Genomic DNA, 26,030 nt, shown 5'->3' with positions numbered 1-26,030 from the left:
AAGGGCACAAGGGCATTGATTATGTCCCTGGTACCTGTCAGCATTCTCTCTAAGCTCTGCCCCACAGTTACTTGGCAACAGCCAGGTGTGCCTGACCCACTAAAAAAGAAGCTGCTTGCCCCCTCCTCCCTCTCTTGCTCCTCTCTTACTCTCTTGCTCTTGCTTTCCCTTCCCCACTCCTCCCCATTTCCTTCCCTCCTCTCTCTCCCCGAATGCTCATGGCCGGCCTTTACTCCTCTACACCTCATCTCTCTCTCTCTCTCTCTCTCTCTCTTTCTCTCTCTCTCTCTCTCTCTCTCTCTCTCTCTCCCTCCCTCTGCTACCCTCTTAACTCCCCTCCCCATGCCCTGAATAAACTCAGTTCTATACAATACCCTCTGTGGCTGACCCCTCATCGGGAAGGGATGCCTCAGCATGAGCCTGCTGAGGCACTCCGCCCCAACACCTGATAGAACTTATCTCTGCTATCTATCTTTTTATAAACACAATAGTACCTATCTATGCAAGGTTGAGCCTGAGAAAGAATTCAGAAGGTATGTCAGGGATTGTGCATCTAACCCAGTTGGTAGAATGCTTGCCTGGCATGCACAAGGTCCAGGGTTCAATACCCTGTGTAGTGATGCATACATGCTGATCCCATCACTTAGGAAGTTAGAGGCAGAAGGACCAGGAGTTCAGGGTTGTCCTCAACTACATGCTGAGTTCCAAACCCCCTGACATACTTGGGACCTTGTTTTAAAAGTGTTTTGAATGAATACAATGAATAGCTAGACAAAAATCATTTATTATTCTCTTCAAAAGGAAATGTAGCTACTACAATATGGAAATGAATCAGGAGGTACAAAATTGACATTCTAACTTCAAGTAGCAGCAAGGATTTTCTGTGAAGTTGGAGTGTTTCTCCAACGTGGAGCACACGACTCGCTTACCTGGGCGGAGGCAGGTGTGGCCCTGCCTCGTGATGGAACACATTTCCCAAGAGTACGAAAAGTAGTAAACACAATAAGCAAACAAATAATGAGACTAAAACAAAGACATGCTAAGAATAGAAACAAACAATGTTATGCAAATAATGTGTAGAAGCCAAGATCATGAAAGGAAATGTCACAGGACTCAAGTGCATGCATTGTTTTTTCTTGGACCTGCCATGCGAACATTTTTAGAAAAACTGAAAGCCAAGAAATGCTCTGGACTGGGGCCTAGCAAACATATAAGTGGATGCTCACAGTCAACTATTGGATGGATCACAGGGCCCCCAATGGAGGAGCTAGAGAAAATACCCAAGGAGCTGAAGGGATCTGCAACCCTATAGGTGGAACAAAATTATGAACTAACCAGTACCCTGGAGCTCTTGACTCTAGCTGCATATGTAGCAGAAGATGGCCTAGTCGGCCATCACTGGAAAGAGAGGCCCATTGGACATACAAACTTTATATGCCCCAGTACAGGGGAACGCCAGGGCCAAAAGTGGGAGTGGGTGGGTAGGGGCGTGGGGGGAAAGGTATGGGGGACTTTTGGGATAGCATTGGGAATGTAAATGAGGAAAATACCTAATTAAAAAAAAATGTTGAAGAAAAAAAAAAGAAATGCTCTGGAGTTTTTATATGGTAGGCAGGAATTTTGCCTTTTTGACGAGTACAAACTTCAGTGTAGAGGAAGGCCATCTTTCAAAACCGGTTTCATGAAATTATTCGTTCTATTTTATATGTTCAATGTGAATTAAATAGCTTCATTTTAAGACGTACATCCACAACACTTTGGAGTGAACTTGGGGTGAAAAGTGAACACAAGAATAAGAAAGCAAAGACGGTCAATAAAAACCTGACGGGCAAGGTCGGTCTTTTAGAAACACTGCTCCGGTTGGCTGGTTTGCCCTTTCTCATAGATGTTGCCTTGGTGAGCCAGCTTTCTGGAACTACAGGAAGCAGAGAATGGCTCCCGGTCATGTAAATGCAGCTTGACACTTCCAGGGTGTGGGTGCAGGAAGCACGGATCACAGGAAGCTCCTCCAGCCACTGCAGTCACAGTCAAGGCACCTGTCTCTGGATCTGGATCAATCCAGAGCTCTCAAGGCTAGGTGTCATTGGGCAAGAGAGCAGCTCGTTCCTCCTCTGTGCCAAGGCTGTTCTGAGCTTTAGATCTACAGTGCAGAAAAAAAAAAAAAAAAACAGCACTGGTTTTCTTAAGAAAACTAAACACAGCGGGCAGTGGTGGCTGTGTACACACCTTTAATCCCAGCACTCGAGGCAGGGCCTGGCAGATTCTGAGTTCAGGGCTAGCTTGGTCTACATTGTGTGCTCCAGGACAACCCAGGCTACACAGAGAAACCCTGTGTCAATTCCCAGTTCCTCCCCAAAAGAAAACTAAACACTAAGTACTTACATCTCAACTCAAAAGCCTCTTTAGACCTGTCTGTCAAATAACGAGGCTTAGGATGCCCTGAAATCTAGTAGCAAGCAGGATGCAAAATAATACTTCTTTTCTACTCTCTTGAGCTGATTTCTTTGGAGAAGAAAAAAGCCCAGCAGTTGACCATACCTTCTTCTTGCCGTTGAGTCCTCCCAGAGATAAAATAAGGCCATCGAAACACCCTTTAACACAATGAAACACACTGTCAAAGTAAGTCCTCCAAGGCCAGTGTCTCCAAAATGGAAGAAAATGGAAGCAAACCCCACATATCCCTGGTTACTCACACTTAGCAGAGTCCATAAGCCTTGCATAGCTGCTGCCCACTCGAAACCAATTTTCTCACACAGAAATCCGCCCAGGATAGGTCCCATGAAAGCTCTAGCATGTGGAGAAGAATGTGTGAATAGCTAACAGTGCAAAAAATGATACAGAACACTTGGGTTAGAGACATGGCTCAGCAGTTAAGAGCACTGACTGCTCTTCCAGAGGTGCTGAGTTCAATTCCCAGCAAACACATGGTGGATCACAACCGTCTGTAATGGGATCTGATGCCCTCTTCTGGTGTGTCTGAAGACAGCTACAGTGTACTCACATACATACATACATACATACATACATACATACATACATATACAAATAGTTCTTAAAAAGAAGATGCAGGACACTCTAGTCACTTGTCTTCTTTAAACTAGAACAACAAAGGCTATACAGGCAGGGTGACTGCTGGGCATAAGAGAATCCTAGGTCTGGGTGTGGCTCAGTGTTAGAGCACTTGCCCACAATTTGTAAGGTTCTCACTTGGATTCTCAGATCCAGAGCTGAGAAGGCTCGGGGGAGGAGAGAGAAAGAATGATGATTACAACATTTGTAAAAGTGGAATTGCTGCAGTGAAGGTGGTGAGCTACATAACACTAACAACAGCAGGCAGCATGTGTTTCAAAGAACCCTTCTGTTGTGGGGGTGGGGGATGCACTACATGGCACAGCACTCATAAGAAGGTCCGAGGACGGCCTTGTGCAGTTGGTTCCCTTCTGCTTTCCGTCTTTATGTTGGTTCTCGGGCCTGAGCTCAGGTTGTCTCCAGGCTTGTGTGGCGATTGCTTTACCTGCTCAGCCATGTCACCACCCCCCTATTCTTTCTATTCTCAGTATCTGAGTCAGGTCAGTTTGTAGTTATTGACTTCGTATGTGTCACATTGCTACCATACAGTGCAGTGTCGGGTCTAGTAGAAAGTAAATAAATAAGCAAAGAAGCAAGCAAGAGGATCAATAGAGGAAAGCATTTCAGAAGTCTGAGACTCGCTTCTGCTAAAGAAACTTTTAAGAATCACCCAAAGCGTGGTTCATGAGGGTGTAATGGTTTGGTGTGAAGTCTGCTGACGTGTTAGACTTGGAATCAGACCGTGTGAATTAGTGAAGTCTGCTGACACACAGTGTAAATTAGATTTCTTGCTCTGCCTGGGTGAGCTTTTACCTTAGCAAACCACGTGCGCTTTCTTGGTGTTTCAGCTTTCTGTCTGTACCTTAGAGACAGCACTTTCTCAGGTGCAAATGCATTCACTTACCCAACTGACCACATGGCACCAAAAAGACCAGATACAAGTCCCAGCGTACTTATGCTGTCTTCAAATCCATTTGCACTGTAGAGAGAAACATGGACAGAATCCGTCATGGAGAGGAAAACTGGAGAACTTGTGTGGAAAGATTGTATGACAGATACATTAAGATAAACCAAGTATCATATGAAGAAACTAAAAATAAGAAATCCCATTTCTTCTTCTTCTTCTTCTTCTTCTTCTTCTTCTTCTTCTTCTTCTTCTTCTTCTTCTTCTTCTTCTTCTTCTTCTTCTTCTTCTTCTTTTTTTTTTCGAGACAGGGTTTCTCTGTGTAGCCCTGGCTGTCCTGGAACTCACTCTGTAGACCAGGCTGGCCTTAAACTCAGAAATCTGCCTGTCTCTGCCTTCCAAGTGCTGGGATTAAAGGTGTGTGCCACCACCGCCCAGCTGAATATCTCATTTCTAAAAGAAAAACAAAACAAAACAAAACAAAACAAAACAAAACTAGTCTGGGAGCCAGAGAAGTGGCTCAGTGGTAGCGTATGAGCTTCCTAGCATGCCTAAGGCCTTGGGCTCAATTATCAGTGGCACAAAATGGACATCAAACCCCCACAAAGAACATAGGTAGCCGAGGAAAGCCAGGAGCAGGTGAGGTGGCTCTTCCCAGGGAAGAGCGCACCAACTGTATGTCCAGTGCCAAATGGTCATCTCTGAAAACACACATACAAGTAACATCATAGATAATGACTAGGTTTAGGAATATATGTGTACACAAATACATATATACATGCAATAACAATGAAAAGGGGGAACTGGATTGGAAGAGAGTGGGGGGAATATGGGAGGGCTTGGAGATAATAAAGGGAAGGGTGGAACAATGATGTTATAATTTCAAAAATTAGCAAACAAAATATGTGAATCAAATTTGAAAGCATCGTCATAAAATAACTTAGTTACATCTGTATAATAATAAGAATCATAACCCATTTGCATTAAATGCCAATTAAGAATATAATTAAGGGGCTAGAGAGATGGCTCAGCAGTTAAGAGCACTGACTGCTCTTCCAAAGGTTCTGAGTTCAAATCCCAGCAACCACATGGTGGCTCACAACCATCCGTAATGAGATCTGATGCCCTCTTCTGGGGTGACTGAAGACAGCTACAAGGTACTTAAATATAATTAAAAAAATAAATAAATCTAAAAGAAAATTAAAAAATGTAACTTTAAAAAACAAGAATATAATTGAGAAATTCTTGAAATAGGATGAACAAAGGCTGCTCTAAGAAAATGCAGGAGCAGCTCTTTGTCCTCTGCACATCGCTGAGCAATGCCAGCACAAGTACAGACCTCAGTGATCATGAACATGCCCTCTACACAAGGAACAATGGCCAAAGACAGATGGCTGCTCACCCAGTGCTCTTTGTGGTTCTCCTGCAGTCAACAGGGGTGCGCGCGCACACACACACACACACACACACACACACACACACACACGCACACCACCTGAGACATACAGTAAGCCAAGCATCTCTCTTTAACCTACTCTAGCTCACAGCATCTTGTCACTATGCTATCACAGGATGATCTCGTTATTACTTATCTGATTCATATCACAGTATTTACATGCTATGAAATCACAAGGATTTACTATTGGGCAAACATCCTATGGGACTAAACAGCTGAGGCGAGACTGATGATCCCACCCCCACAGCCATCACACCGCAGCTCTTCAGACAACCAAGAAACTTACTATGCACAGCTGAGCATCTCTGGGAAGGTCGGGATGATGCTCATTCCAGCGGAGATGCCATTTACAACCAACACCAACACAAGAAGCCAGAGCTGACTGCAGAGAAACAAGGGGGAAACAAGGCATTAAGTTTTTTTTGTTTGTTTGTTTTTTGTTTTGTTTTGTTTTGTTGGTTTTTCGAGACAGGGTTTCTCTGTATAGCCCTGGCTGTCCTGGAACTCACTTTGTAGACCAGGCTGGTCTCGAACTCAGAAATCTGCCTGCCTCTGCCTCCCAAGTGCTGGGATTAAAGGTGTGCGTCACCACGCCAGGCTCAAGGCATTAGTATTTTAAAAGACACAAACTTAAATATGAGGCGGGCAGGACCCCAGAATCAGCTGCACAAATGGCTGGTCTTCTTCACCTTGTCCCACGGCATTCAGGGAGAACTCACGCTGGAGCCTTAGACTTCTGCTGCAAATGCAGCTCATGTATTACCTGAAGTCACTTCTGGTCACACAACCCACATACATGTGTCACACAACCCACATACATGTGTCACACAGTCCACATACATGTGTCACACAGTCCACATACATGTATCACACAACCCACATACATGTGTCACACAGTCCACATACATGTGTCACACAACCCACATACATGTGTCACACAACCCACATACATGTGTCACACAATCTACATACATGTGTCACACAACCCACATACATGTGTCACACAATCTACATACATGTGTCACACAACCCACATACATGTGTCACACAATCTACATACATGTGTCACAATCCACATACATGTGGTTAGTCATACACACTACACATCTGTAATCACCTGGCCGGCTCACCATAACAAAATCCTCTCAACGCCAATGCTGTTGTTCATCTCATTAAACACAGGAAAGAAGGGGGTGAGGGGGGGCAAAGGAACAGATGAGAAACTGACTGTCACTCAGTGTGGGCTTCATCTAGGTACATGACAGATGTTGTACATTTAATTCTTGTCATGCCTGTATTAGCTTTAGTTCCTTTTAAAAATTGTAATCATATTTCTTTATTTTCGAGGGGAGGTGTGCCGCAGCATGTGTAGAGGTCAGAGGGCAACCAGCGTGAGTCGGGTTCTCTCTTTCCACCTTGTAACTCCTAAAGTTAAGTCCTGGAGAATTAACTCATGGTTCCAGGCTTTGCAGCAAGTATCTTAATATGTTGACCGTGTTGCCGGCCCTGGTTTCTTTCTGTAGACAAGAAAGCTCAGTCTCTTGCAAGTTAAATGATTTGTTCAAGTTCTGCTACTAGTTGACAGGGCCAAAATTCAAATCCAGGTCCAAAAGACTCCAAAGTCACTCTCCTCCTGTGACAGCTTGTCATCCTAGAAGTATGTGGAAAAGCCTAAGGGGCTCATTTCCTTTTGATAAATTTTAATAAAGAAATTATAACAAAATGAGAAACTACTACATGCTAAAAAATGACCTGGAAACAATAAAAGCCTCAGTCCTGCTCTCAGTGAGTGAGAAGAAAGAATTAAAAGTAAACTGTAGGCCGGGCTTGGTGGTGCACGCCTTTAATCCCAGCACTTGGGAGGCAGAGACAGGCGAATTTCTGAGTTTGAGGCCAGCCTAGTCTACAAAGTGAGTTCCAGGACAGCCAGGACTACACAGAGAAACCCTGTCTCAAAAAACAAACAAACAAACAAACAAACAAATAAATAAACTGTATTCTCTTAAGCATCAAGCCAAGGATGCTAGCAATAAATGCTATTCTGAAATTATTCCAAACAACTGTGCAATTGAAACACAGGAGAGGGGAGATAGGATGGTACACACGTATAATCCTAGCATTTGAGAGGAGTCTGGAGGATGCTAAGTTCAAAGCCAGGCTCAGCTAACAAAGCAAACAAACACTTTAGAGATAAGAATGGGTATTTTCTCATCTGATAAAAACTTTAAGATTTGCTTGGAGAACTGCCAATTTCTAGTTTGCTCTGTCAAACCGAGCAAACCATCAAGCACTGTCCTAAGTCAAGGTCATTGTTTAAATAGCAATGCCCACAGTACCAAGCCATTGAAAGTTAAATAATTACTGTTTCTCCAAAAAGCATGGGGGACAAGAAAAGTTACCTTTTGATGTGCAGAAGAGGAACAGGTCCTAAGAGCATGTAGCACCCAGCTGTAATTAAGTTTCCAAAAACCAGAAGCCATTTCCTTAGAGTCTGGTAAAGAAAAAAAAGAAAGAAAAGAATTTTAAGCTTAAACCAAAAGATCCTCTATAATCAAACAATTTTTAAAAACTTACAGTAATAACATTCAAAAATCCAAAACCATTGAAGCAAACAAAGTTATACATTTAAGAGAAAATTGGTAGATGATAAACTTAAGGGCAAGGAGAATATTTTACAAACTGAGCATCGAAGTCCTGTAGGAGGGAAGCACGCTACAGACCTGCACATCATGAACTATTACAAACATCTAAGAACTTGCCTATGGCTTTCTTTTAGAGCAAGGTCTTGAAATATAGCCCTGACTAGCATTGAATTAATAATCTCTTAGTCCTCCTGCCTCCCAGGAGCTGAGTAACTGACATTTGCTAAGGTAACACCTGGCTTAAGGTTATGTCTTCACATTTATCTCCAAAGGCTGTTTTGAAATGCAGTTCAAAGTTCTTTTAATATACTTCCAAATCAAAGTCACTGTTTTTTGTTTTGAAGTTGTGAGGGAGTGGTGGGGATGTGATTTTTTGAAGCAGGGTTTCCCTCTGTAGCCCTGGTTGTCCTGGAACTCCTCTGTAGACCAGGCTGGCCTTGAACTCATAGAGATCCACCCAACTCTGCCTCCCGAGTGCTGGGATTAAAGACACATGCCACCACGCCTAGCCAAAGTCATTGTTGAAATAGTAATCCATACACTGCTAAAACTGTCTTACTCCTCCCCCAGCACCAGTTTGTTCCCAGCACCTAGGTCAGGTGACTCGCAACCCCTAGAAGTCCAGGTTCAGGAGAGCCAATGCCTGCTTCTGGTCTCTGAGGTCACCCACATACATGTGGAATACATATGCACAGACACAGACAAAAATGAAGGCACATCTTTTTTAAAAAAAGAAGGCTTTATGCTTTTGAGACTTGGGTTACTAAGTCAATTCCCGTAATAGATATGTCTTGATAAATGTATGTGAAAAGCTAAAGAGAGAAAAATGTAAAATGTAAGCGGTAAAGCCTCAGAGACGGCCACGGAGATGTGAAGTCTGGTTAACGGTGCTGCCTCTGCATATTAGTCATGAAGACCGAATGGGTTAGGCCAAACTGAGGGAGAACAAAAGGGATTCTTTTCAAGATGGCTACCGAATGGACAATGCGCATTTCCAGGGCCATATTTCAGACTCACTAACTCAGAATTTCCCTGTAACAGTTTCTCCATCTGATCAAGCCCGGATAACTTCTAAGATTCTCCCTTTGTTATTAGGATTGGGGGTTTTTGTTTTATTTTACTTTGTTTCACTTGGGCCATTAAGAAAGCTTAAGCCAGGCTTGTCTTAACAATGGTAGATTGTGATCCTGGCTCAGGAAAGGTTGAAGCAAGAGGACCAAGTTCTAAAACAGCCTGGGCCATATTGTAAGGCCCTCTCTTAAAAGAACAAGTGATCTCATAGTCTAATTGCCATTTGCAGGAGTTTTACCATCAGACTCATTTTCACTGAAATCCTCAACTTGTGCCCACTCTGAGCAGCAACTGAGGCTGGGAGATCCTGGATTCTCTCTCTCAGGTTGAAGGTGTGAGATTTAAGCAATGGAGCTTTGGAATTCTGGGGAGGTAGCTATAGATCTAAACATGCAAAACAACTCAAGAATAATTCGGTCGGTGTACATACAGGCATCTTATCGCTGAGTAGACCAAACAGCGGCGAAGAAATGGCGTAGGATAGAGACAGACCCAGGAAGACCAGGCCCACGTATCCAGTTGACAGACTGAACTGGAAAAGAAATGCCATGTTAAAGTTGAATGCTTCATCTCCCTTTAAAATAAGCATCCCCTTTTCCCTCCTCTGCCTGAGCTCTGCTAACAGAAGTCTATCAGTCACACGCAGTATTCCTGTTGTGGCTAGCTGGCCATGGCTGTGCCTAGGGAACAGTGTGAAAGGGAGAGATTGTAGCTCATTCCGGCTCATGGTTTCAGAGCATCCTGGAGGGGAGGATGCAGGAGAGCAGAGAACTTGCATGGTGGCAGCCAGGAGGCAGACAGAGTACCTGCGCTCTCTGGCTTCCTCCTTTCTTCCCGTGGTTCATCCAGCCCCATCTCTGGGATGATGCTCCAACACTGAGGGCATCCTAATTAGTGCTGTCTGGAAGTAACTTCAAGCCTTACCCAGAGATATATCTTACTAATTTCTTAGATACTTTTCTATCTAGTCAAGCTATCAATCAAGACAACTGGAGCAGGGGCTATTCCAAAAGCTGTTGCCTGTACATGGGATATGTTCTTCTAGCTGGGCTGCCTTGTCTGGCCTCAGTGGGAGAGGATGCGCCTAGCCATGGAGAGACTTGAAGTGTGCCAGGTTGGGGCAGACAGAGGTGGGGGTGGGGAACATAGCCAGAGGAGCCATCACTGGCTCAGAGGAGAAGGGGAGGGGGGAGGGATTGTGGGATTGAAAGATCCCGACAGAAGAATGTAAAAGGTCACAGAAGCCCTGAAATTGGCAAAATAGATTTCATTGTTAGCAGAACTAGCTTCACTGATTTAGAAAAATAGAGGTACACAATGCTCTGGCCGCTCCTCGAACCCGTGTGTCTGACAATTTTCTGACCGTTCCTTGAACCCAGGTGTGTGCCCACTGCTGCACCTCACTGCCTGGTGTTTGTGGTATTGGTTGCTGGGGATAGAGTCGGAAAATCTCCCCAGCAACCACAATCGGGGCCAATCGGAGTTCCTGAACCTGCATTAGACTCCTTCCTTGTTTCCCTCCCATACCCATTTCTTGAGAAATCAATCATTTTAGAATAGACATTGTTTAGATCTGGAAATCCCCTACTCTCCCCTTCTCCTTTTCCCCTTGAGGGCCTATAAAAACTGGGACCCCTTTCCCCTCGGGGTCGACTCCTCTGCCCCTGCGTGGGATATGAGTCGTCCCCAGAGCTCTGGCTTTCCCCGAATAAAGTCTTGTGTGGTTTGCATCAAGCTTGGTCTCTCGTGAGTTCTTGGGGGTCCACTATTATCCCAAGGCCTGAGCGAGGGGCTCCTCTCGGGGTCTTTCAGGATCAGGTAACAGAGAGGGGGACGGTGAGTGGGATCTAAAACGAATAAGTAAAAAAAATTAAATCTAATAAAAATAAAAAAGGAAGAGGTGGGGGGAAGAACAAGGAGACAGGGTAGGGCGCTTTACATGCAGGGGTATATTAATTTTAGGATATATATTAGTACAATATTTTTATATAAGAAACAAAAATGTTTTTTTATAATAAGCAAAAATGTTCGAGACTCTTAAAAAAAAGGTTAGCTTTCATCCAATTCCCTTTAACTTTTCCTTACTTTGTACATGGGTAATACTTTGTTCTGAGGAGGAAAAAAAAATTCCAACCACCAATCAGAATCCTAGAAGTTTTATTTTTGTAGCATTTGATGTTAAACATATTATTTGATTTCTACAAACTAATATTTTTTTATATACACTGTTTCACAAATTTTATGTATACAAAAAAAAAGGTCACACACAGAACTTATTAAAGGATGTTCTTATCCCTCATGGCTTCTATGACCCTCACCTTTCACAGTGAATAAAAGAATAAAATCAGTGACTGCCTTTAAAAGAAAAAGGGTTGGGGGCTGGAGAGATGGCTCAGCGGTTAAGAGCACTGACTGTTCTTCCGAAGGTCCTGAGTTCAAATCCCAGCAACCACATGATGGCTCACAACCATCCGTAATGACATCTGACACCCTCTACTGGTGTGTCTGAAGACAGCTACAGTGTACAGTGTATTTACATATAAATAATAAATAAATATTAAAAAAAGAAAAAAGGATGTTCTTGGATCCTAGCCCTAGGTATGGTTTCAGGAGGGCAGGGTCTGTGCAGAAGACGGTATGTCACTGTGAAAAGCAAGATAGATAATAGGAATCCAGCATTTATGTTTCAGCAACAGAGACTCTTGGTTCCTTCCTCCTAGTCTGTAGTATGAACCATAGTCATCTGATTATATCAAATAGCTAAAGAGAAAGTAAATCAGGGACATCAGGGAGCGGAGGACAACTCACATCAGAAGACCTAGTGACCTAGTGACCCATTGACCTAGTGACCACTCGTAATGCCTCCTTACAACTCACACAATTAGAGAAAAGCTGTCCTAGTTAGGTAGCTAATATGGAAGATGCCTGCACAGACCGCCCAGACCTGGAACAGCATGAGCAAGGTCTTAGGTAGAAGGAGACAGTGTACTGGACTCTAGGAGAAGATTTTTTTCTTAATGGATCAGGCCCCAGATCACAGAGTCGCATCCCTCAAAGAACAACACTGAGGGGCCAGAGCGCAGCTCCCTGTCTCCCTCCTTAGAACAGCTAAGGAGCCTGAGGGCACATAATCAGGGCCAACATGCAGAGCTCGGTGCTTACCTTCTCCATGACAAAGAGAGACAGGGTTGGGTCCAGGAAGCCGAAGCAGGAGCTGAGAGAGATGATCACGAAGGCTAGGAGGCCCATCTTGGGTAAGGTGACAAGTTTCCAGAAGGACTGCTTCCCTGGATCGGACTCTTGGGTTAAAAATAGAAACAGAGATACATCATCGCAATTACCATCTCTTAGCGTTATCTTTTAACTTTCTTTGAGGGCCAAAGCTGGTAAGACTATCTATCTAGTAATAAAAATGAATTGTACAGTTGGGTTGCCCGAAATTAAATAGTATCATCTACATCAGCTTCCAAACTCTTCATCTTTAGAAGGCATGATCAATTTTTATTGAAAAGACTGCCTTTCACCCTGGCGTGGTGACATATACTCAGCATCTCAGCACTTAGGAGGTAGAAGCAGGAGGTTCAGGAATTCATTTCATCCCCCGCTACATAGTGAGTGAAGCCAGCCTGGCTCCGTAAGACTGATCTCAAAAGACAAACAAAACAAAACTCCAAAATAAAAAAAAAATAATAAAAAAAAAGCAAATCTCAGGTTTTCAAACACAAATAGTGTCTGTCCAGTGCAATCAGTGTGTGCCGGGAGGTTTTCACCTTATAATCTAGAAGTAAGGCCTTTTGGATGGGACAGTGGCATGAACAGCCACAGAGAAATCACCATCTGTGCTTCGAGCTCCACCAGGGGTGTGTGTATGTGTGTGTGTGTGTGTGTGTGTGTGTCATGGGAGGGGGGGGTTCCTAATTTTCTTTGTAAAACAAGACCTGGTTACTTTTGTGAGTGCAAACTAAACCCTACATTGAGAGACTGGAAGGCGGTGTGTCACTGTGTGAACGACTTTTATCATTTAAGATCATGTCTCCCAGTCTCCTAACCCAAGTTCATGACTATCTGAGTATCAGCATGGCTATCTGCAATATCTAAATATTCAAAGACTGTGCAAACTTTTGTTATTTTAGGTAATATTCTCAGGGAAATTTTCAGAATACAGAGAATACTGTCATTCAAAAGCGCAACCCTCAAACCAGAGTATGTATTTTACTTTAGAGAGGGTATAGTGCCACCTTGTGGCATAGCCAGGTATTGCCAGCAGGCAGTTGATCTTAGTGGATTTTGAACTTCAATGAATTTGAATTGAAAATTACAAAAGATGGGCTGGAGAGATGGGTTGGCAATTAAGAGCACTCACTTCTCTTTAAGAGGAACAGAGTTCTGTTTACAGTACCCACATCAGGTGGCTCACAACCACCAGTAGCTCCAGCTCCAGGGGCTCCAAAGCCTCTGCACTCATCACACAATTTTTTTTTTAAAGATTTATTTATTTATTTATTTTATTATATGTAAGTACACTGTAGCTGTCTTCAGACACACCAGAAGAGGGAGTCAGATCTCATTACGGATGGTTGTGAGCCACCATGTGGTTGCTGGGATTTGAACTCAGGACCTTCGGAAGAGCAGTCGGGTGCTCTTACCTGTTGAGCCATCTCACCAGCCCCCATCACACAATTTAAAATGGTAAAAATAACCAGGCATGGGGCACATGCCTTTAATCCCAGCAATTGGGAGAGAGAGGTTGTTGGAGTCTAAGTTCAAGGCCATCCTGGTTTACAAGAGTGAGTTGCAGGACAGCCAGACAGGGCTACACACACACACACACACACACACACACACACAGAGAGAGAGAGAGAGAGAGAGAGAGAGAGACAGAGACAGAGACAGAGAGACAGAGACAGAGACAGAGAGAAAACAACAAATAATATAATATTAAAATAAAAATAATTTTAAGGGCTGGTGAGATGGCTAGTGGTTAAGAGTGCCGACTGCTCTTCCAAAGGTCCCGAGTTCAAATCCCAGCAACCACATGGTGGCTCACAACCATCTGTAATGAAATCTGATGCCTTCTTCTGGAGTATCTGAGGACAGCTACAGTGTACTTACATATAATAAATAAATAAATCAAAAAAATTTTTTTAATTATAAAAAAACCTTTTGTTTTAATCTGTTACATTTCTTGCGTATACAGAAAGCATTATCTGTTATAATATATAGCTCAGTAAAGAACACTAGCTGCTCCTACAAAAGACAGAGGTTTAGTTTCCAGTGCCCACATGCCTTCTTTCTGACCTCTGTGAGCACCAGACATGCACACAGTCAAAAACTCACACACAGAAAATGAAATAAGTAAAATGTACCGATTGTTTTAAGTTTTAAAATAAAAGGATGGCTGGGCGTGGTGGTGCAAGCCTTTAATCCCAGCACTCAAGAGGCAGAGGCAGGTGCATCACTGAACTCAAATCCAGCCTGGTCCAGGATGGCCAGGGCTGCACAGAAAAACCCTGTCTTTAAAAAAAAATTATATAATAATAACAATAATAACTGGAAAAATCCAGAAACAACGAGTTTCTAAATTTTAAACAACTTTAATTATAGTAATCGTACTTGTTTTATGCTTTCATTATTATTGCTAATCTCCTTTTACAATTATTTAATTATTTAATGTGTATGTGGTGTTTTGCCTGTATGTCCGTCTGTGCCAGGAACCTGCCATGTGTTCCTGGTGCTTCAGAGGCCGGAAGAGGATGCTCTGTCCTGAGAGCTGAGTTACAGATGGTTGTGAACCACCATGTGGATGCTGGGACTTGAACTCTGTTCCTCTGCAAGTGCAGCTAGTACTCTTAACCGCTGAGCCATCACACCAGCCCCATATTGTTAATCTCTTAACTGTGCCTAATTTTAAATTAAACTTTACCGTAAGTATGTGTGCACACATCAAAACTTAGTAGAAGTGGGCTTGATGTGTGCTCTGGTCTTGTAGTATGTGGCCCACAAAGGAGGTGGGACTATTGTGTAACTCCATAGATCCTCCTGTCACCATGGTGTAAAGCAGGCTCCTCAGATTCTCAGGTTGAGGGTTTTAATGAGAGGCGTGGCATGCCATGACTGTTAGAACAGGACATCAGGGAACAACTGGAGAGCAGATATGGAAATGGGTCAAGGACTCCTAACACACAATGCTAAGTAGCCTAAGTATGGCGGGCCATGGGGGTGGAAGGAATGAGCAGCAGGTATTGAACACAGGATTCTAACTGCTCACAAGTCAAAACAAAAGACAACTTCATTACAGTTGCTGATGGCCCAGGGACTGCTTGTATTTTGATGCTAATTCCACTCTCCAGGGAGGGGCTTAGGACACGAATGAGTCCTCCCCCCTACTTAATTTGTAAAACAAAGGCTAGAGCCTGTGATTGGGCAGGAGAAGAGAAGGTGGAGCTGAAAGTTTGGGCGAGATGGAGGAGAGGGAGAAGAGAGGACGACAGAGGGGGTGGAAGGAAAGTGGAGCAGAAGCCCGTGGCCTGGAGGAACCACAAGCAAATAAGGGGTCTCACAGATGAGGAAGATGGTAGTGTAGCGGCAGATCTGCCCAATCTAGGCATGCAGTTTTATTCATATTAACTGAGTCGTGTTTTCTTTGCGTGGGTTTATTTGGGTTGGAGATTTCCTGTAACATCTATCCTAAAACTTTCAATGGCATTAAAACTTTCAATAACTGTAAGAGTGCACTTATTTAGGAACACTCCAAACTTAATATTATCGACCTTAGGGATTTTTTTAAATTCCAGTTTTAATTAGCCTGTCTTAGCTATCTTTTCTCATTTCCTAATGTAATAAAGAGTTTTTTTTTTCCTTTTGCTACATGAGAATCTAACCCCTTTCTTTTCTTTTCTTTTTTTCTTTTTCTTTCTTTTTTTTTTTTTGAGATTTTTTTTTTTTTTATGTATATGAGGACACTGCAGCTGTCTTCAGACACACACTAGAAGGAGGGCATCAGATTCCATTACAGATGGCTGCTGTGAGCCACCATGTAGTTGCTGGGAATTGAGCCTAGGTCCTCTACAAGAGCATCCAATGCTCTTCACTGCTGACCCATCTCCCCAGGTCTGTTGCTGACTGTTTAGCCATCATACCTGGACATAGCCCAGGATGCTAAACGAAGGGAAAACAACATAAAACAAAACAAACAAACAAAAAACTGATTCCTTACACTTGCAAAGAGGATAAGCACCACCTTGTGGTTTACTGTGGTATTGCCTCGCTGGCTCTGTTCTCCCCAGTTCCCCATAGTAACCTAGCAAGAATACAAGTTGACTACCCTACTAAGAATCAATGCTTACAATGTACATAACCTGGCTAGTAAGTTTCATTTGGACCAAAGGGAACTACCAATGAGCCACAGCTAAGAACCTGATGGCCCAAAGTGTTCTGTGCTCCTTGCCCTGGTTAGCTCCTATCAGTTAACCATGACAGTATGCAGCTGCTTATCACTGTGATTAGTGATTTATGTGGGGATGGAAACTTTGACCCGGAATGATTCCTTTACTGTGCCAGGAACTATTATCTTACTGTGTCCTTGTAACTATTACTGCTCCAGACAAGCAGAAGGCCCACTGGGAAGGAATAATTGGCCTTGACCGGCTACACTGAATGTTTTAGTTTGTTTGAGATGTATCTCAAAGAAACTCACGGAGTGAAAAACAAACGTGTCACTTTGTGCCCAGGATGGCGTGGAACTCACTAAGTACACAAAGTTGACCTAGAACCTAGAGTTGGGAAAGGTAGAGGCAGGAAGATCTCTGGGCGTGTGAGTTCCAGGGTGGGCAGGGCTACATAGTGAGACCGTATTAAAAACAAACCAACAAGCCGAGCGGGGGGGGGGGGGGGGGGGGGGGGGGGGGGTGGTGACACACGCCTTTAATCCCAGCACTTGGGAGGCAGAGGCAGGCAGATTTATGAGTTCAAGGCCATCCTGGTCTACAAAGTGAGTTCCAGGACAGCCAGGGCTACACAGAGAAACCCTGTCTCAACCACCCCATCCCACCCCCACCCCACCCCCCCCCAAAAAAAAAACAACAAAAGAACCTAAAGCCACATTGGCCTAGAACTTATAGGGATCTCACCTTGCTTTTACTGCTTTGTAGACAAAATGTGTTGCCCACAGCAGTTTCTGGTGATTTAGTTCAGCCCAATGGCAATGGCTTGTGAGGAGAAATTAAGTATTTTGATCCTCCTAAAACCTAGAAATTTTTGTGATATGCTTTTATTTATTTATTTGTTTGTTTGTTTGTTTGTTTGAAGATAGGGCCTCATGCAACCTAGGCTGGCCGTAAACTCACCCTATAGCTGAGGTGCTTTAAAGATGAGCACCACCATCGTTCTCTTTGTGTGGAGCTAGAGAGCAAACCTAGGACTTGATGCAAGTAGTCTGCTAATTGAGCTTTATCCCTAGTCCTCTGTAAGCAAAAGTTCTCATGAATTAATTACCCATGTTTTAGGAAAGAGAGCCAGTTTTTGAGGGTGTGGCAAAAGAGGTATCATTGATTACATTAACTAAAAGCCAACATACCGTAATGTATCCTTTACAAAGACATACAAATAAAATAAAAGGTCTAAAGCGAGTATTAAGTTTGAACTTACCATAACTAGGCAAAATGTATAGGTTGAGTGGTATCATCAGCAGGACTATGCACCCCAGAAAAATAAAGGGTACCTCGTAGCCAAAGGATTGATACAAAAGGCCACCTAAAGGGGGGCCTGCTACCAGCCCCAGTCCAGAAAAAACCTCAAGACTTCCCTAAAAGTAAAAAAAAAACAAAAAACAAAAATGAAACGAGGATTTAGCTCATGTATTTTAGATGAAGAATTACTAGTGTCAGGCATGATGACACAGACCTTTAATGTCAGCACTTGGGAAGTAGAGGCAGGTAGATGTCTATGAGTCCCAGGCCAGAAAGGGTGGCATAGTAAGACCCCATCTCAAAATGCCTGGTCCTGTAAACCTAGCTAGCCTCCCTGTGGCTGGTAAGGCCATAGACATGGAAATAGACCCTGGTAACTGCCATTTTCCTAAAGCAGTATAGTTTGTAACCACATTTGAAATATTTGTCCGTACATCCACAGGGAAGTGCACCTCCCACCTTTCATCAAAGACGTTTCTTTTCTAAGCTGCTGGAGCCCATTACAGAAATCTACAACTGGTCAAAATGTAAAATACAACTGGTCACAGGGTGTTCAACACCAACTGATATACATGCACTACAACCCATATACCTACGTCTCAGGGAGCACCAAGGAATAGGGGCAGAAGATGGAAAGAGCCAGAGGCCCAGGACATCTGCGATGAGAGAGTGTCCTCTGCATGAGACAGGGAAGTTGCATCCATGACATCCCAACAATACAGTTACCTGAGGAAGACCAGCATAGTGACTACACTAACTGACTGACGTGCCCGTGGATGGGAGAAATCTCACAGAGCTTTATCCCCAGGTGAGCACTATAGGCAACCAATGGCTGCTAAGAAAGGGAATCAGTATCCTCCAGGGGGAGCCCCGGGTTGGTTATCCAACTGTGGTCAGGGCTGAGCATAGAGACGTATGAGCAACACTAGATGAACTTGGTGGAAGCTGTGTTTACACACACACACACACACACACACACACACACACACACACAAAGCAGTAAACTAAGGAAAAGGAGTGGAAATTATACAAATATATTGTACTCATGTAGAAATTCTCAAAAATGTAAGCAAAAACAGAATTATGAGAGTACTACTTTTAAAAATGTCACTTCACAGTTTATACAGAGAGAGAGAGAGATGTTGGTTCACACACTGATACTATAGCACTGTTTGCAATGTGAAGCAAGGTGCAGTGGCAGACACCTGTGATCTCAGCACCCAAGAGAAAGGTTTCAGGCACCAAAACCAGGAGTTCAAGGTCAACTGTTGAGAGTTCTAGCAAGCCTGGCCTAAATGAGACCCTGTTCTAAACAAAGGAACAAAAGATGCAAATGATGTAAATATTCACTAGCATTTTAATTAACTAGGAGATATCTATGCGGTGTAAGTGTACACAGCCAGTAAAGAGAGAATGGATGGGTTTTATAACTAGATACTGTAGCCACCAATGTGAGTTTATCAGTAAAATTAGTGAGGTGTTAAATAGTGTGAAGAGTATGTCATCAACTGTGCAAAGAAAAGGGGGCTGGAGAGATGGCTCAGCTGTTGAGAACACGGACTACTCTTCCTGAGGTCCTGGGTTCAATTCCCAGTGGCCACATGGTGACTCACAACCATTTGTGATTAGACCCAATGCCCTCTTCTGGTGTGTTGAAGATAGCTACACTGTACTCATATACATAATATAAATAAATCTAGAGAGAGAGAAAGAAAGAAAGAAAGAAAGAAAGAAAGAAAGAAAGGAAGGAAGGAAGGAAGGAAGGAAGGAAGGGAGGGAGGGAAGAGAATCACTCTGCTACTCCATATGCACATGTATGTTTGTACATGTGTGTACATGTGTATGTATGTGCATATGTGTGTGTATACAAATGTACCTATCTGCACGTGTAAAAGTGTGCACATGTACTTGTGTGTACGTGTGCATATGTACCTGTCTGCACGTGTATAAGTGTGCACATGTACTTGTGTGTACGTGTGCATATGTACCTGTCTGCATGTGTATAAGTGTGCACATGTACTTGTGTGTACGTGTGCATATGTACCTGTCTGCACGTGTATAAGTGTGCACATGTACTTGTGTGTACGTGTGCATATGTACCTGTCTGCATGTGTATAAGTGTGCACATGTACTTGTGTGTACGTGTGCATATGTACCTGTCTGCACGTGTATAAGTGTGCACATGTACTTGTGTGTACGTGTGCATATGTACCTGTCTGCATGTGTATAAGTGTGCACATGTACTTGTGTGTACGTGTGCATATGTACCTGTCTGCATGTGTATAAGTGTGCACATGTACTTGTGTGTACGTGTGCATATGTGCCTGTCTGCACGTGTATAAGTGTGCACATGTACTTGTGTGTACGTGTGCATATGTACCTGTCTGCATGTGTATAAGTGTGCACATGTACTTGTGTGTATGTGTGCATATGTACCTGTCTGCATGTGTATAAGTGTGCACATGTACTTGTGTGTACGTGTGCATATGTACCTGTCTGCATGTGTATAAGTGTGCACATGTACTTGTGTGTACGTGTGCATATGTATTCGTATGCATGCGTAGATATGGAATCTTGGGAAGAAGCCGTCTTGGAGTAGCTCGGGCACTGGGTGCCTGGATGGCAGATGTGTGCTTGCAGTCAGAACAGCAATGCGATGTGTCAAACATTTACCATATTCTGTATTCCATTTCATACGTTTCTGATTTTATGCTGCATAAAATTAACTAAAGGTAAAATAAACAAGGCAGTCCTGTGGAAAAGAACCTTAATGTTGAGGAAACTGGAACATTTTAAATCAATCTAGTTTTCTAGGGCTTTAAATACACCCATGGCTTGTTGAATGGAATTAAGCAGTCTATCTAGCCTGTAAAGAAGACACACAATCCAGGTATTTTATTTACAAACTGTAAGCCTAGACTGGGCAGTTTCGGAGCTGTTCTAACTTATGTCCCAGCCATAATGCCCTGTATTACTGCTGTTCTCCTGGCCCTGAGATCATGGCCCATCTCCTCTCCTGGCGGCCTACCCCAGGTCTATCTCCTCTCCTGGCGGCCTCCCCCAGCCTCATGTCCTTTCTTCCCTCTTCTCTCCTCTACCTGCAACCCCCTCGCTCAATCCTCCTGTCCTGCTTCCTCCCTCTACTGCCCAACCACAGGCTCTAACCTTTTATTGACCAGCTAAATTGGGGAACAAGGTTTGCATAGCATCTCTTGGTGTGCCCATGAGGATCTGCTTGTCAGGGGCAACCAGATCTTGAGAGCCAGAATTTAGCATTAGAATACAAGCAGCATCGGACCAACCCACTACAAGGGCTTACAATTTTACAGTCAAAGTCTGCAGAGGCCACACATGATTAAGTAATGTGTGAAACGTGTTGGCCCTGGCTGCAATCTTCCGTGGAAGATTGGGACTGGGGGGATGGGGGAAGGGGGTTAAAGGGGAGGAGTCTACTTCCCCTGCCAATCTCACTGCCAGTGGATGGCTCATAGGAATCTCCTTGGCAGCACATTCCACGGTGTTCTGCAGGACACCAGCTCTCTAAGAGGTCAACAAGTCCGATGTGGAGTAAGTTGACTCAATGATAAACTGACAGGTGCAATAGTCAGAAAAGTCAAAATCGGACGGGTGCTCCTCAGACAAGACAGAAGTGCTCTGAGAATTTCAAGACAACCTGAGGCCTCCTACATGAATCTGGGGAAAGTAGCACAAGGTCTCTCTTGAGCCATGAGAGATAACTTCTAAAGTAGAGGAAAGCTATGTGCACCTCTGCCAGGACCTACTCATAGCTCACAAGGAGACAGGAAAATGCTACTCAGATCTGAAAGAGAGGAAGAAAGAAAGTGAGAGAGAGAAGGAGAGGGAGAGGGAGAGGGAGAGGGAGAGGGAGAGGGAGAGGGAGAGGGAGAGGGAGAGGGAGAGGGAGAGGGAGAGGGAGAGGGAGAGGGAGGGAGGGAGAAAAAGAAAGACAGAGAAAGAGAGAAAGAGAGAGAGAAAGAAAGGAGGCAGGAGAGGGGACAGGGATTAGAGAGGTGGCTCCGTGGTTAAGATCATATGCTCTTGCAAAAGACCTGGGCTCCATTCCCAAACCCATATGGCGGGCGACCACCATCATAACCCCAGTTCCAGGGTATCTGATACCCTCTTTTGACCTCTGTCATTCCCCAGGCACACATGTATGTAGTATACATGTATACATGTGGGCAAAATACTCATACAGACTTAAAAGAAAACAAATAAATAGTTTAAAACTATTTTAAGAGTGATTTAACAAGGAAAATGTTGGGTCCGTGTTTCCCCATCAAAGTGCAGAGACCAGGAAGTGTATCGAGGGAACACTAGAGGTCACTGCCTCTTGGTTTTTTTTCTTAGGATATAGGGTCTCACTATGTAGTATGTAGTTCTGACTGGCCTGCCTGTGTGGGCCAGTCTGAACTAAAACTCATGGAGATCCTCCTGTCGTTCCCCCACCCCCCACCCCTGCCTCCTAAATGCTAGGATCAAAGGCGTGTGCCCGGTTCCCACTTCTCTTTAAGCTCTCTCTTCCTGGAGCAGAGCTGTGCTAGAGGATTGATTTCCATTTCTTTGCTTGCTTTGTTTTTCAGAGACTCATAGGGTCACCCATGCTGGCCTCAAACTTTTGATGTTCCAACCACCCAAGTAGTGGGTTACAAGTATGTGTCACCACACCCAGCAATGCTGTGCTTTTTCATTTTTTCACTTGCTATTGGAACTGGAAATCACAGTGAAGGGGATATGTAAGGGGTAACATACACAGAGAGTGGGGTAAACATATGTAAGAAGAAATCAAACAAATCTTTTGGCCATGTAAGAAAGGACTTAAGAATACGTTCAAATTACATACCATGACTGTAGCCACATTGTTTGGGAAAGCCTTAGCAAGGATGGATGACGATGCTGTTATGGCCGCACCAAAGCCTATGGCGTCTACTATTCTCACCAGAAAACACATGGCAATGAATATCGGTCCTTCCGGAAGTTGATCCAACACACTAAAAAAAAAATATGACAACTATCAAATGTCAAACTGCTTTCAGTTTTTAATTCACTATACTCCCTGAAGAGAACCACACTTTCCAAAGTTACTCGATAAAATAGGTTGTCAGCTGGGTGGTGGTGGCACACGCCTTAAATCCCAGCACTCAGGAGGCAGAAGTAGGTGGGTCTGTGTGAGTTCAAGACCAGCCTGGTCTACAGAGGGGTTCCAGGACAGCCAGGATGTCACAGGGAAGCCCTGGTGTGGGAAGGGGGGGGGGTTGGTTGTCACACTTTTTGATAGGAAATTACCGTTTTGAATTTTTGTTATATTTCAAGCCATGACAGCTTAGCTATCCCTTTTTTGTTGGCATAACTGGTTTCCAAGATGGTTATTCTAAATAGGCTTCCTTGGAATACTATGGTTCACCTGGACCAATAGAAGACTGTGATGGCAGGACCTGCCATAGGTATCAAAATCAGAGGATGCTGAAGTTCTCAACATCAGTCATATTGTCTGCTATAACTGATGCTCATCTTACCAAACGCATCTCTACTTTTAATTTATTTACTTATTTATCATGGTGCTGTGTTGAACCCAAGGCCTCACCCACTGTCCACCAACAGTCATGCAGAGCTATGCTTAAGTTGCTCACAGGACTTAAGTTACTTCCTGGATACCTTTGACACCTAGCACAGTGCAAATCCTGTGTGGTTGGTATCTTGTTATTAGCAGATAGTGATGGGAAAGAGCAAACTCGTGCCTTTTGTATCAGCATTCCGAGGCAGAGGCAGACAGATCTCTGTGAGCTCCAAGCCAGTCAAGTCAGGTCTACACAGTTCCAGTCCACTCAGGGCTACATGGTGATACCCTGTCTCAGAAACAACCACAAAACAAAAGGAGTTGGGGGAGCCTGTCTAGGAACATTACACAAAAGAAGAGAAAAAGCAGGAAGCTAAGAAAGATATCTGATGGTGAGTTTCAGCATCCACAGCCAGGGGTCTTTGAGCTGAGTCTGTAACAAACAGATTCTCTTTTCTCTCTAAGCAAAACATTTCTATGACTCAGAAGACTGTTAAGTTTCCATCGTGAGTAGCCACGGGAGTCCCAGTGGGGTGGATGGATTCAGGAGCCACAGTTCTGTTTTCTCTATTGTTTTAACACAGGGTCCTCCTGGATAGCGCAGGCTGACCTCAGACTTGAGGTTCTATTGCCTCTGGGGAGCTGGAATTACAGGTCTTCATCACCGTGTCTGCTTCAGCAGAAGACTTTGGAGGACTCTCTTTAAGGTCAACCATGTTTCTATCTGCTTCCCACCCACCTCCCTCCGTTAATCACAGGGTGAGCATCTGACAAAAGAGTGCTGGTTGGTTTAAAGAGCCATTAATGGGTCAGTGGGATGGCTTAGGAGGTAAGGTGACTGCAGCACAAGCCTGGCAACCTGAGTTCGATACCTGGAACCCACGTAAAGGTGGAGCGAAGGAAACGATGCCACCGTATTGTCCTCTGCCCTCCACCTGCACAGCACCCTCCCCCATAAACATATAGTAACAATAAAACTTTAAGGAAACTTTTAACGCCATTAACATTTTTAGCAGATAGACTATGAAATCAGTCCTTGTTCCCAGACATTAGAAAGTTACTTACCCAAAGAGAATTGTAACTCCTCCTGAGACAAACATTCCTGCTATAAACATAAATTTGGCTCCAATGTGTACAAGCTGCAATAAAAGTCAAAGAAAAGTAATAAATGGATTGCTTTAACAAGTCTACATTTACATAGACAAGCCTAGTACAATATATAAAACTGCAGGAAAGCATGTGGTCTAATGTCATGTAAAAATAATCATTTACAAGAATTTTAATGTACACTGTCCAGAGGCATGGAAGGGACTAAAATCAACCACAAAGAGAGAACAGTGACGTAATTTATAAAGATATTATGGCATTATTTCCGTATCTATTGAAATTCTAGATTAGGAAGTTACAATAACTCACCCCATGATTTTTTGAAGATTAAGATAGATAGATATATATATGATTGCCAACACTTACGTATTTTCCAAACACCAAAGATGCCAGCAATTCAAATAACGCATAGCATCCGAAGATCATTCCAATCATGGTGTTGCTGGCTCCCTTCTTTTCTGCCTTAGAAGGAACAGAAACAGGAATACAACAGCATTGGTGGAAAGACAGGAGGATGACGTCGGAACATCACCTTTGTGACTTTCATATATGGATAGTAATTTCCAAGATTGGGGGCGGGGATGTTAATGCCCACATAATGGACATTCTCTTTGTAAACATTCACTTACCACGTAGCAGCTTCCTCGGAACTTTTTTGTATATACTCAGTTTGGTTGGCCCTACCCTATGTCCTGCTCAAACCTTTCCATTCCTGGTATTTCAAAAATTTATTTTAAAATAAGCAAGGTAAGGAAAGATATGGTAAAGTCTAGAGTCTGATATGAAAGTAATTCACTAAGTTTGTCCATAAAGAATTCCCAGTCAGGTGTGGTAGCATATGCCTTTGATCCCAGCCTTTGGGAGGCAGAGGCAGGCAAACCTGTTAATTAGAGACCAGCCTGGTCTACAGAGTGAGTTCCAGGACAGCCAAGGCTACATAGTGAAACCCTGCCTCAAAATCAATCAATCAATCAATCAATCAATCAATCAATCATCTCTTTACTGAGTAAAACTCTGAGTTTTTTAAAACCCCAAATGCTCAGGCTGAGGCAACCTGAGCCTGCTTCTCAGCGGCTGAGGAAACAGCTGATGTAGACAGACTTCCTTTTTGGTATCACTTCTTTTTACAGAATTGCACTCCACCCAAAATAAACACAAAGCATGTGCCAGCTGCCAGTTCTAGAAGAAAATAATCAAAGCCAAAAAACGAAAAAACAAAAACATCAAGGAGAGAAAATGTCATAAACTGGCAAATGGGTCATAGGAAGGCCCAGCCAGTAGGCTCCGTGGCTTCTGCCCATGCTTAATTTGGGAAGAATTTTTTTTTTGTCCTGTGAGGAATGCAGATGAAGGATGCTTCCCACAGATCATATGACCAAAGACACTCCCCACAGTGTACTCTCCATAGTTGGGATTATTAATCTTTAGAGTCTGTCCCACCAGGGACATCTAAACCTTGCTCTAGTTACTCTGAATCTACTTTGTGTGTGCACCTGAGTATCTATATGTGCACCAC

At 43.5% G+C, this 26,030-nt stretch overlaps 1 protein-coding gene across 8 annotated transcripts in view; it reads right to left on the bottom strand.

Moving 5' to 3' along the window:
• Window positions 1–764: 764 nt before the first annotated feature.
• The window catches only part of Slc18b1 (solute carrier family 18, subfamily B, member 1), a 31,111-nt gene continuing 5,845 nt past the window's right edge, over window positions 765–26,030 (bottom strand). The window contains exons 3-15 of one of the 8 annotated variants that reach the window (XM_006512918.4): window positions 24,881–24,976; window positions 24,473–24,546; window positions 23,589–23,696; window positions 22,694–22,841; window positions 17,789–17,945; window positions 12,305–12,441; window positions 9,573–9,674; window positions 7,829–7,920; window positions 5,716–5,811; window positions 3,974–4,048; window positions 2,694–2,787; window positions 2,539–2,591; window positions 765–2,140 (exon numbers count right to left, since the gene is read on the bottom strand). In XM_006512918.4, the coding sequence (XP_006512981.1) occupies window positions 2,074–2,140; window positions 2,539–2,591; window positions 2,694–2,787; window positions 3,974–4,048; window positions 5,716–5,811; window positions 7,829–7,920; window positions 9,573–9,674; window positions 12,305–12,441; window positions 17,789–17,945; window positions 22,694–22,801 (981 nt within the window). In that variant the 5' untranslated portion in view covers window positions 22,802–22,841; window positions 23,589–23,696; window positions 24,473–24,546; window positions 24,881–24,976 and the 3' untranslated portion in view covers window positions 765–2,073. Of the gene's footprint in view, window positions 2,141–2,538; window positions 2,592–2,693; window positions 2,788–3,973; window positions 4,049–5,715; window positions 5,812–7,828; window positions 7,921–9,572; window positions 9,675–12,304; window positions 12,442–17,788; window positions 17,946–22,693; window positions 22,842–23,505; window positions 23,530–23,588; window positions 23,697–24,472; window positions 24,547–24,880; window positions 24,977–26,030 lie in introns of those variants that run through there. The other 7 variants (XM_030245356.1, XM_030245358.1, NM_183116.2 and 4 more) reach the window with 7 other exon arrangements.

Source organism: Mus musculus, chromosome 10 (assembly GCF_000001635.26).
Source record: "Mus musculus strain C57BL/6J chromosome 10, GRCm38.p6 C57BL/6J".
In the NCBI taxonomy this organism is placed as follows: Eukaryota; Metazoa; Chordata; class Mammalia; order Rodentia; family Muridae; genus Mus; species Mus musculus.
Note: the sequence above shows the minus strand (reverse complement) of the source record. Positions and strands in the feature narration are given on the sequence as shown.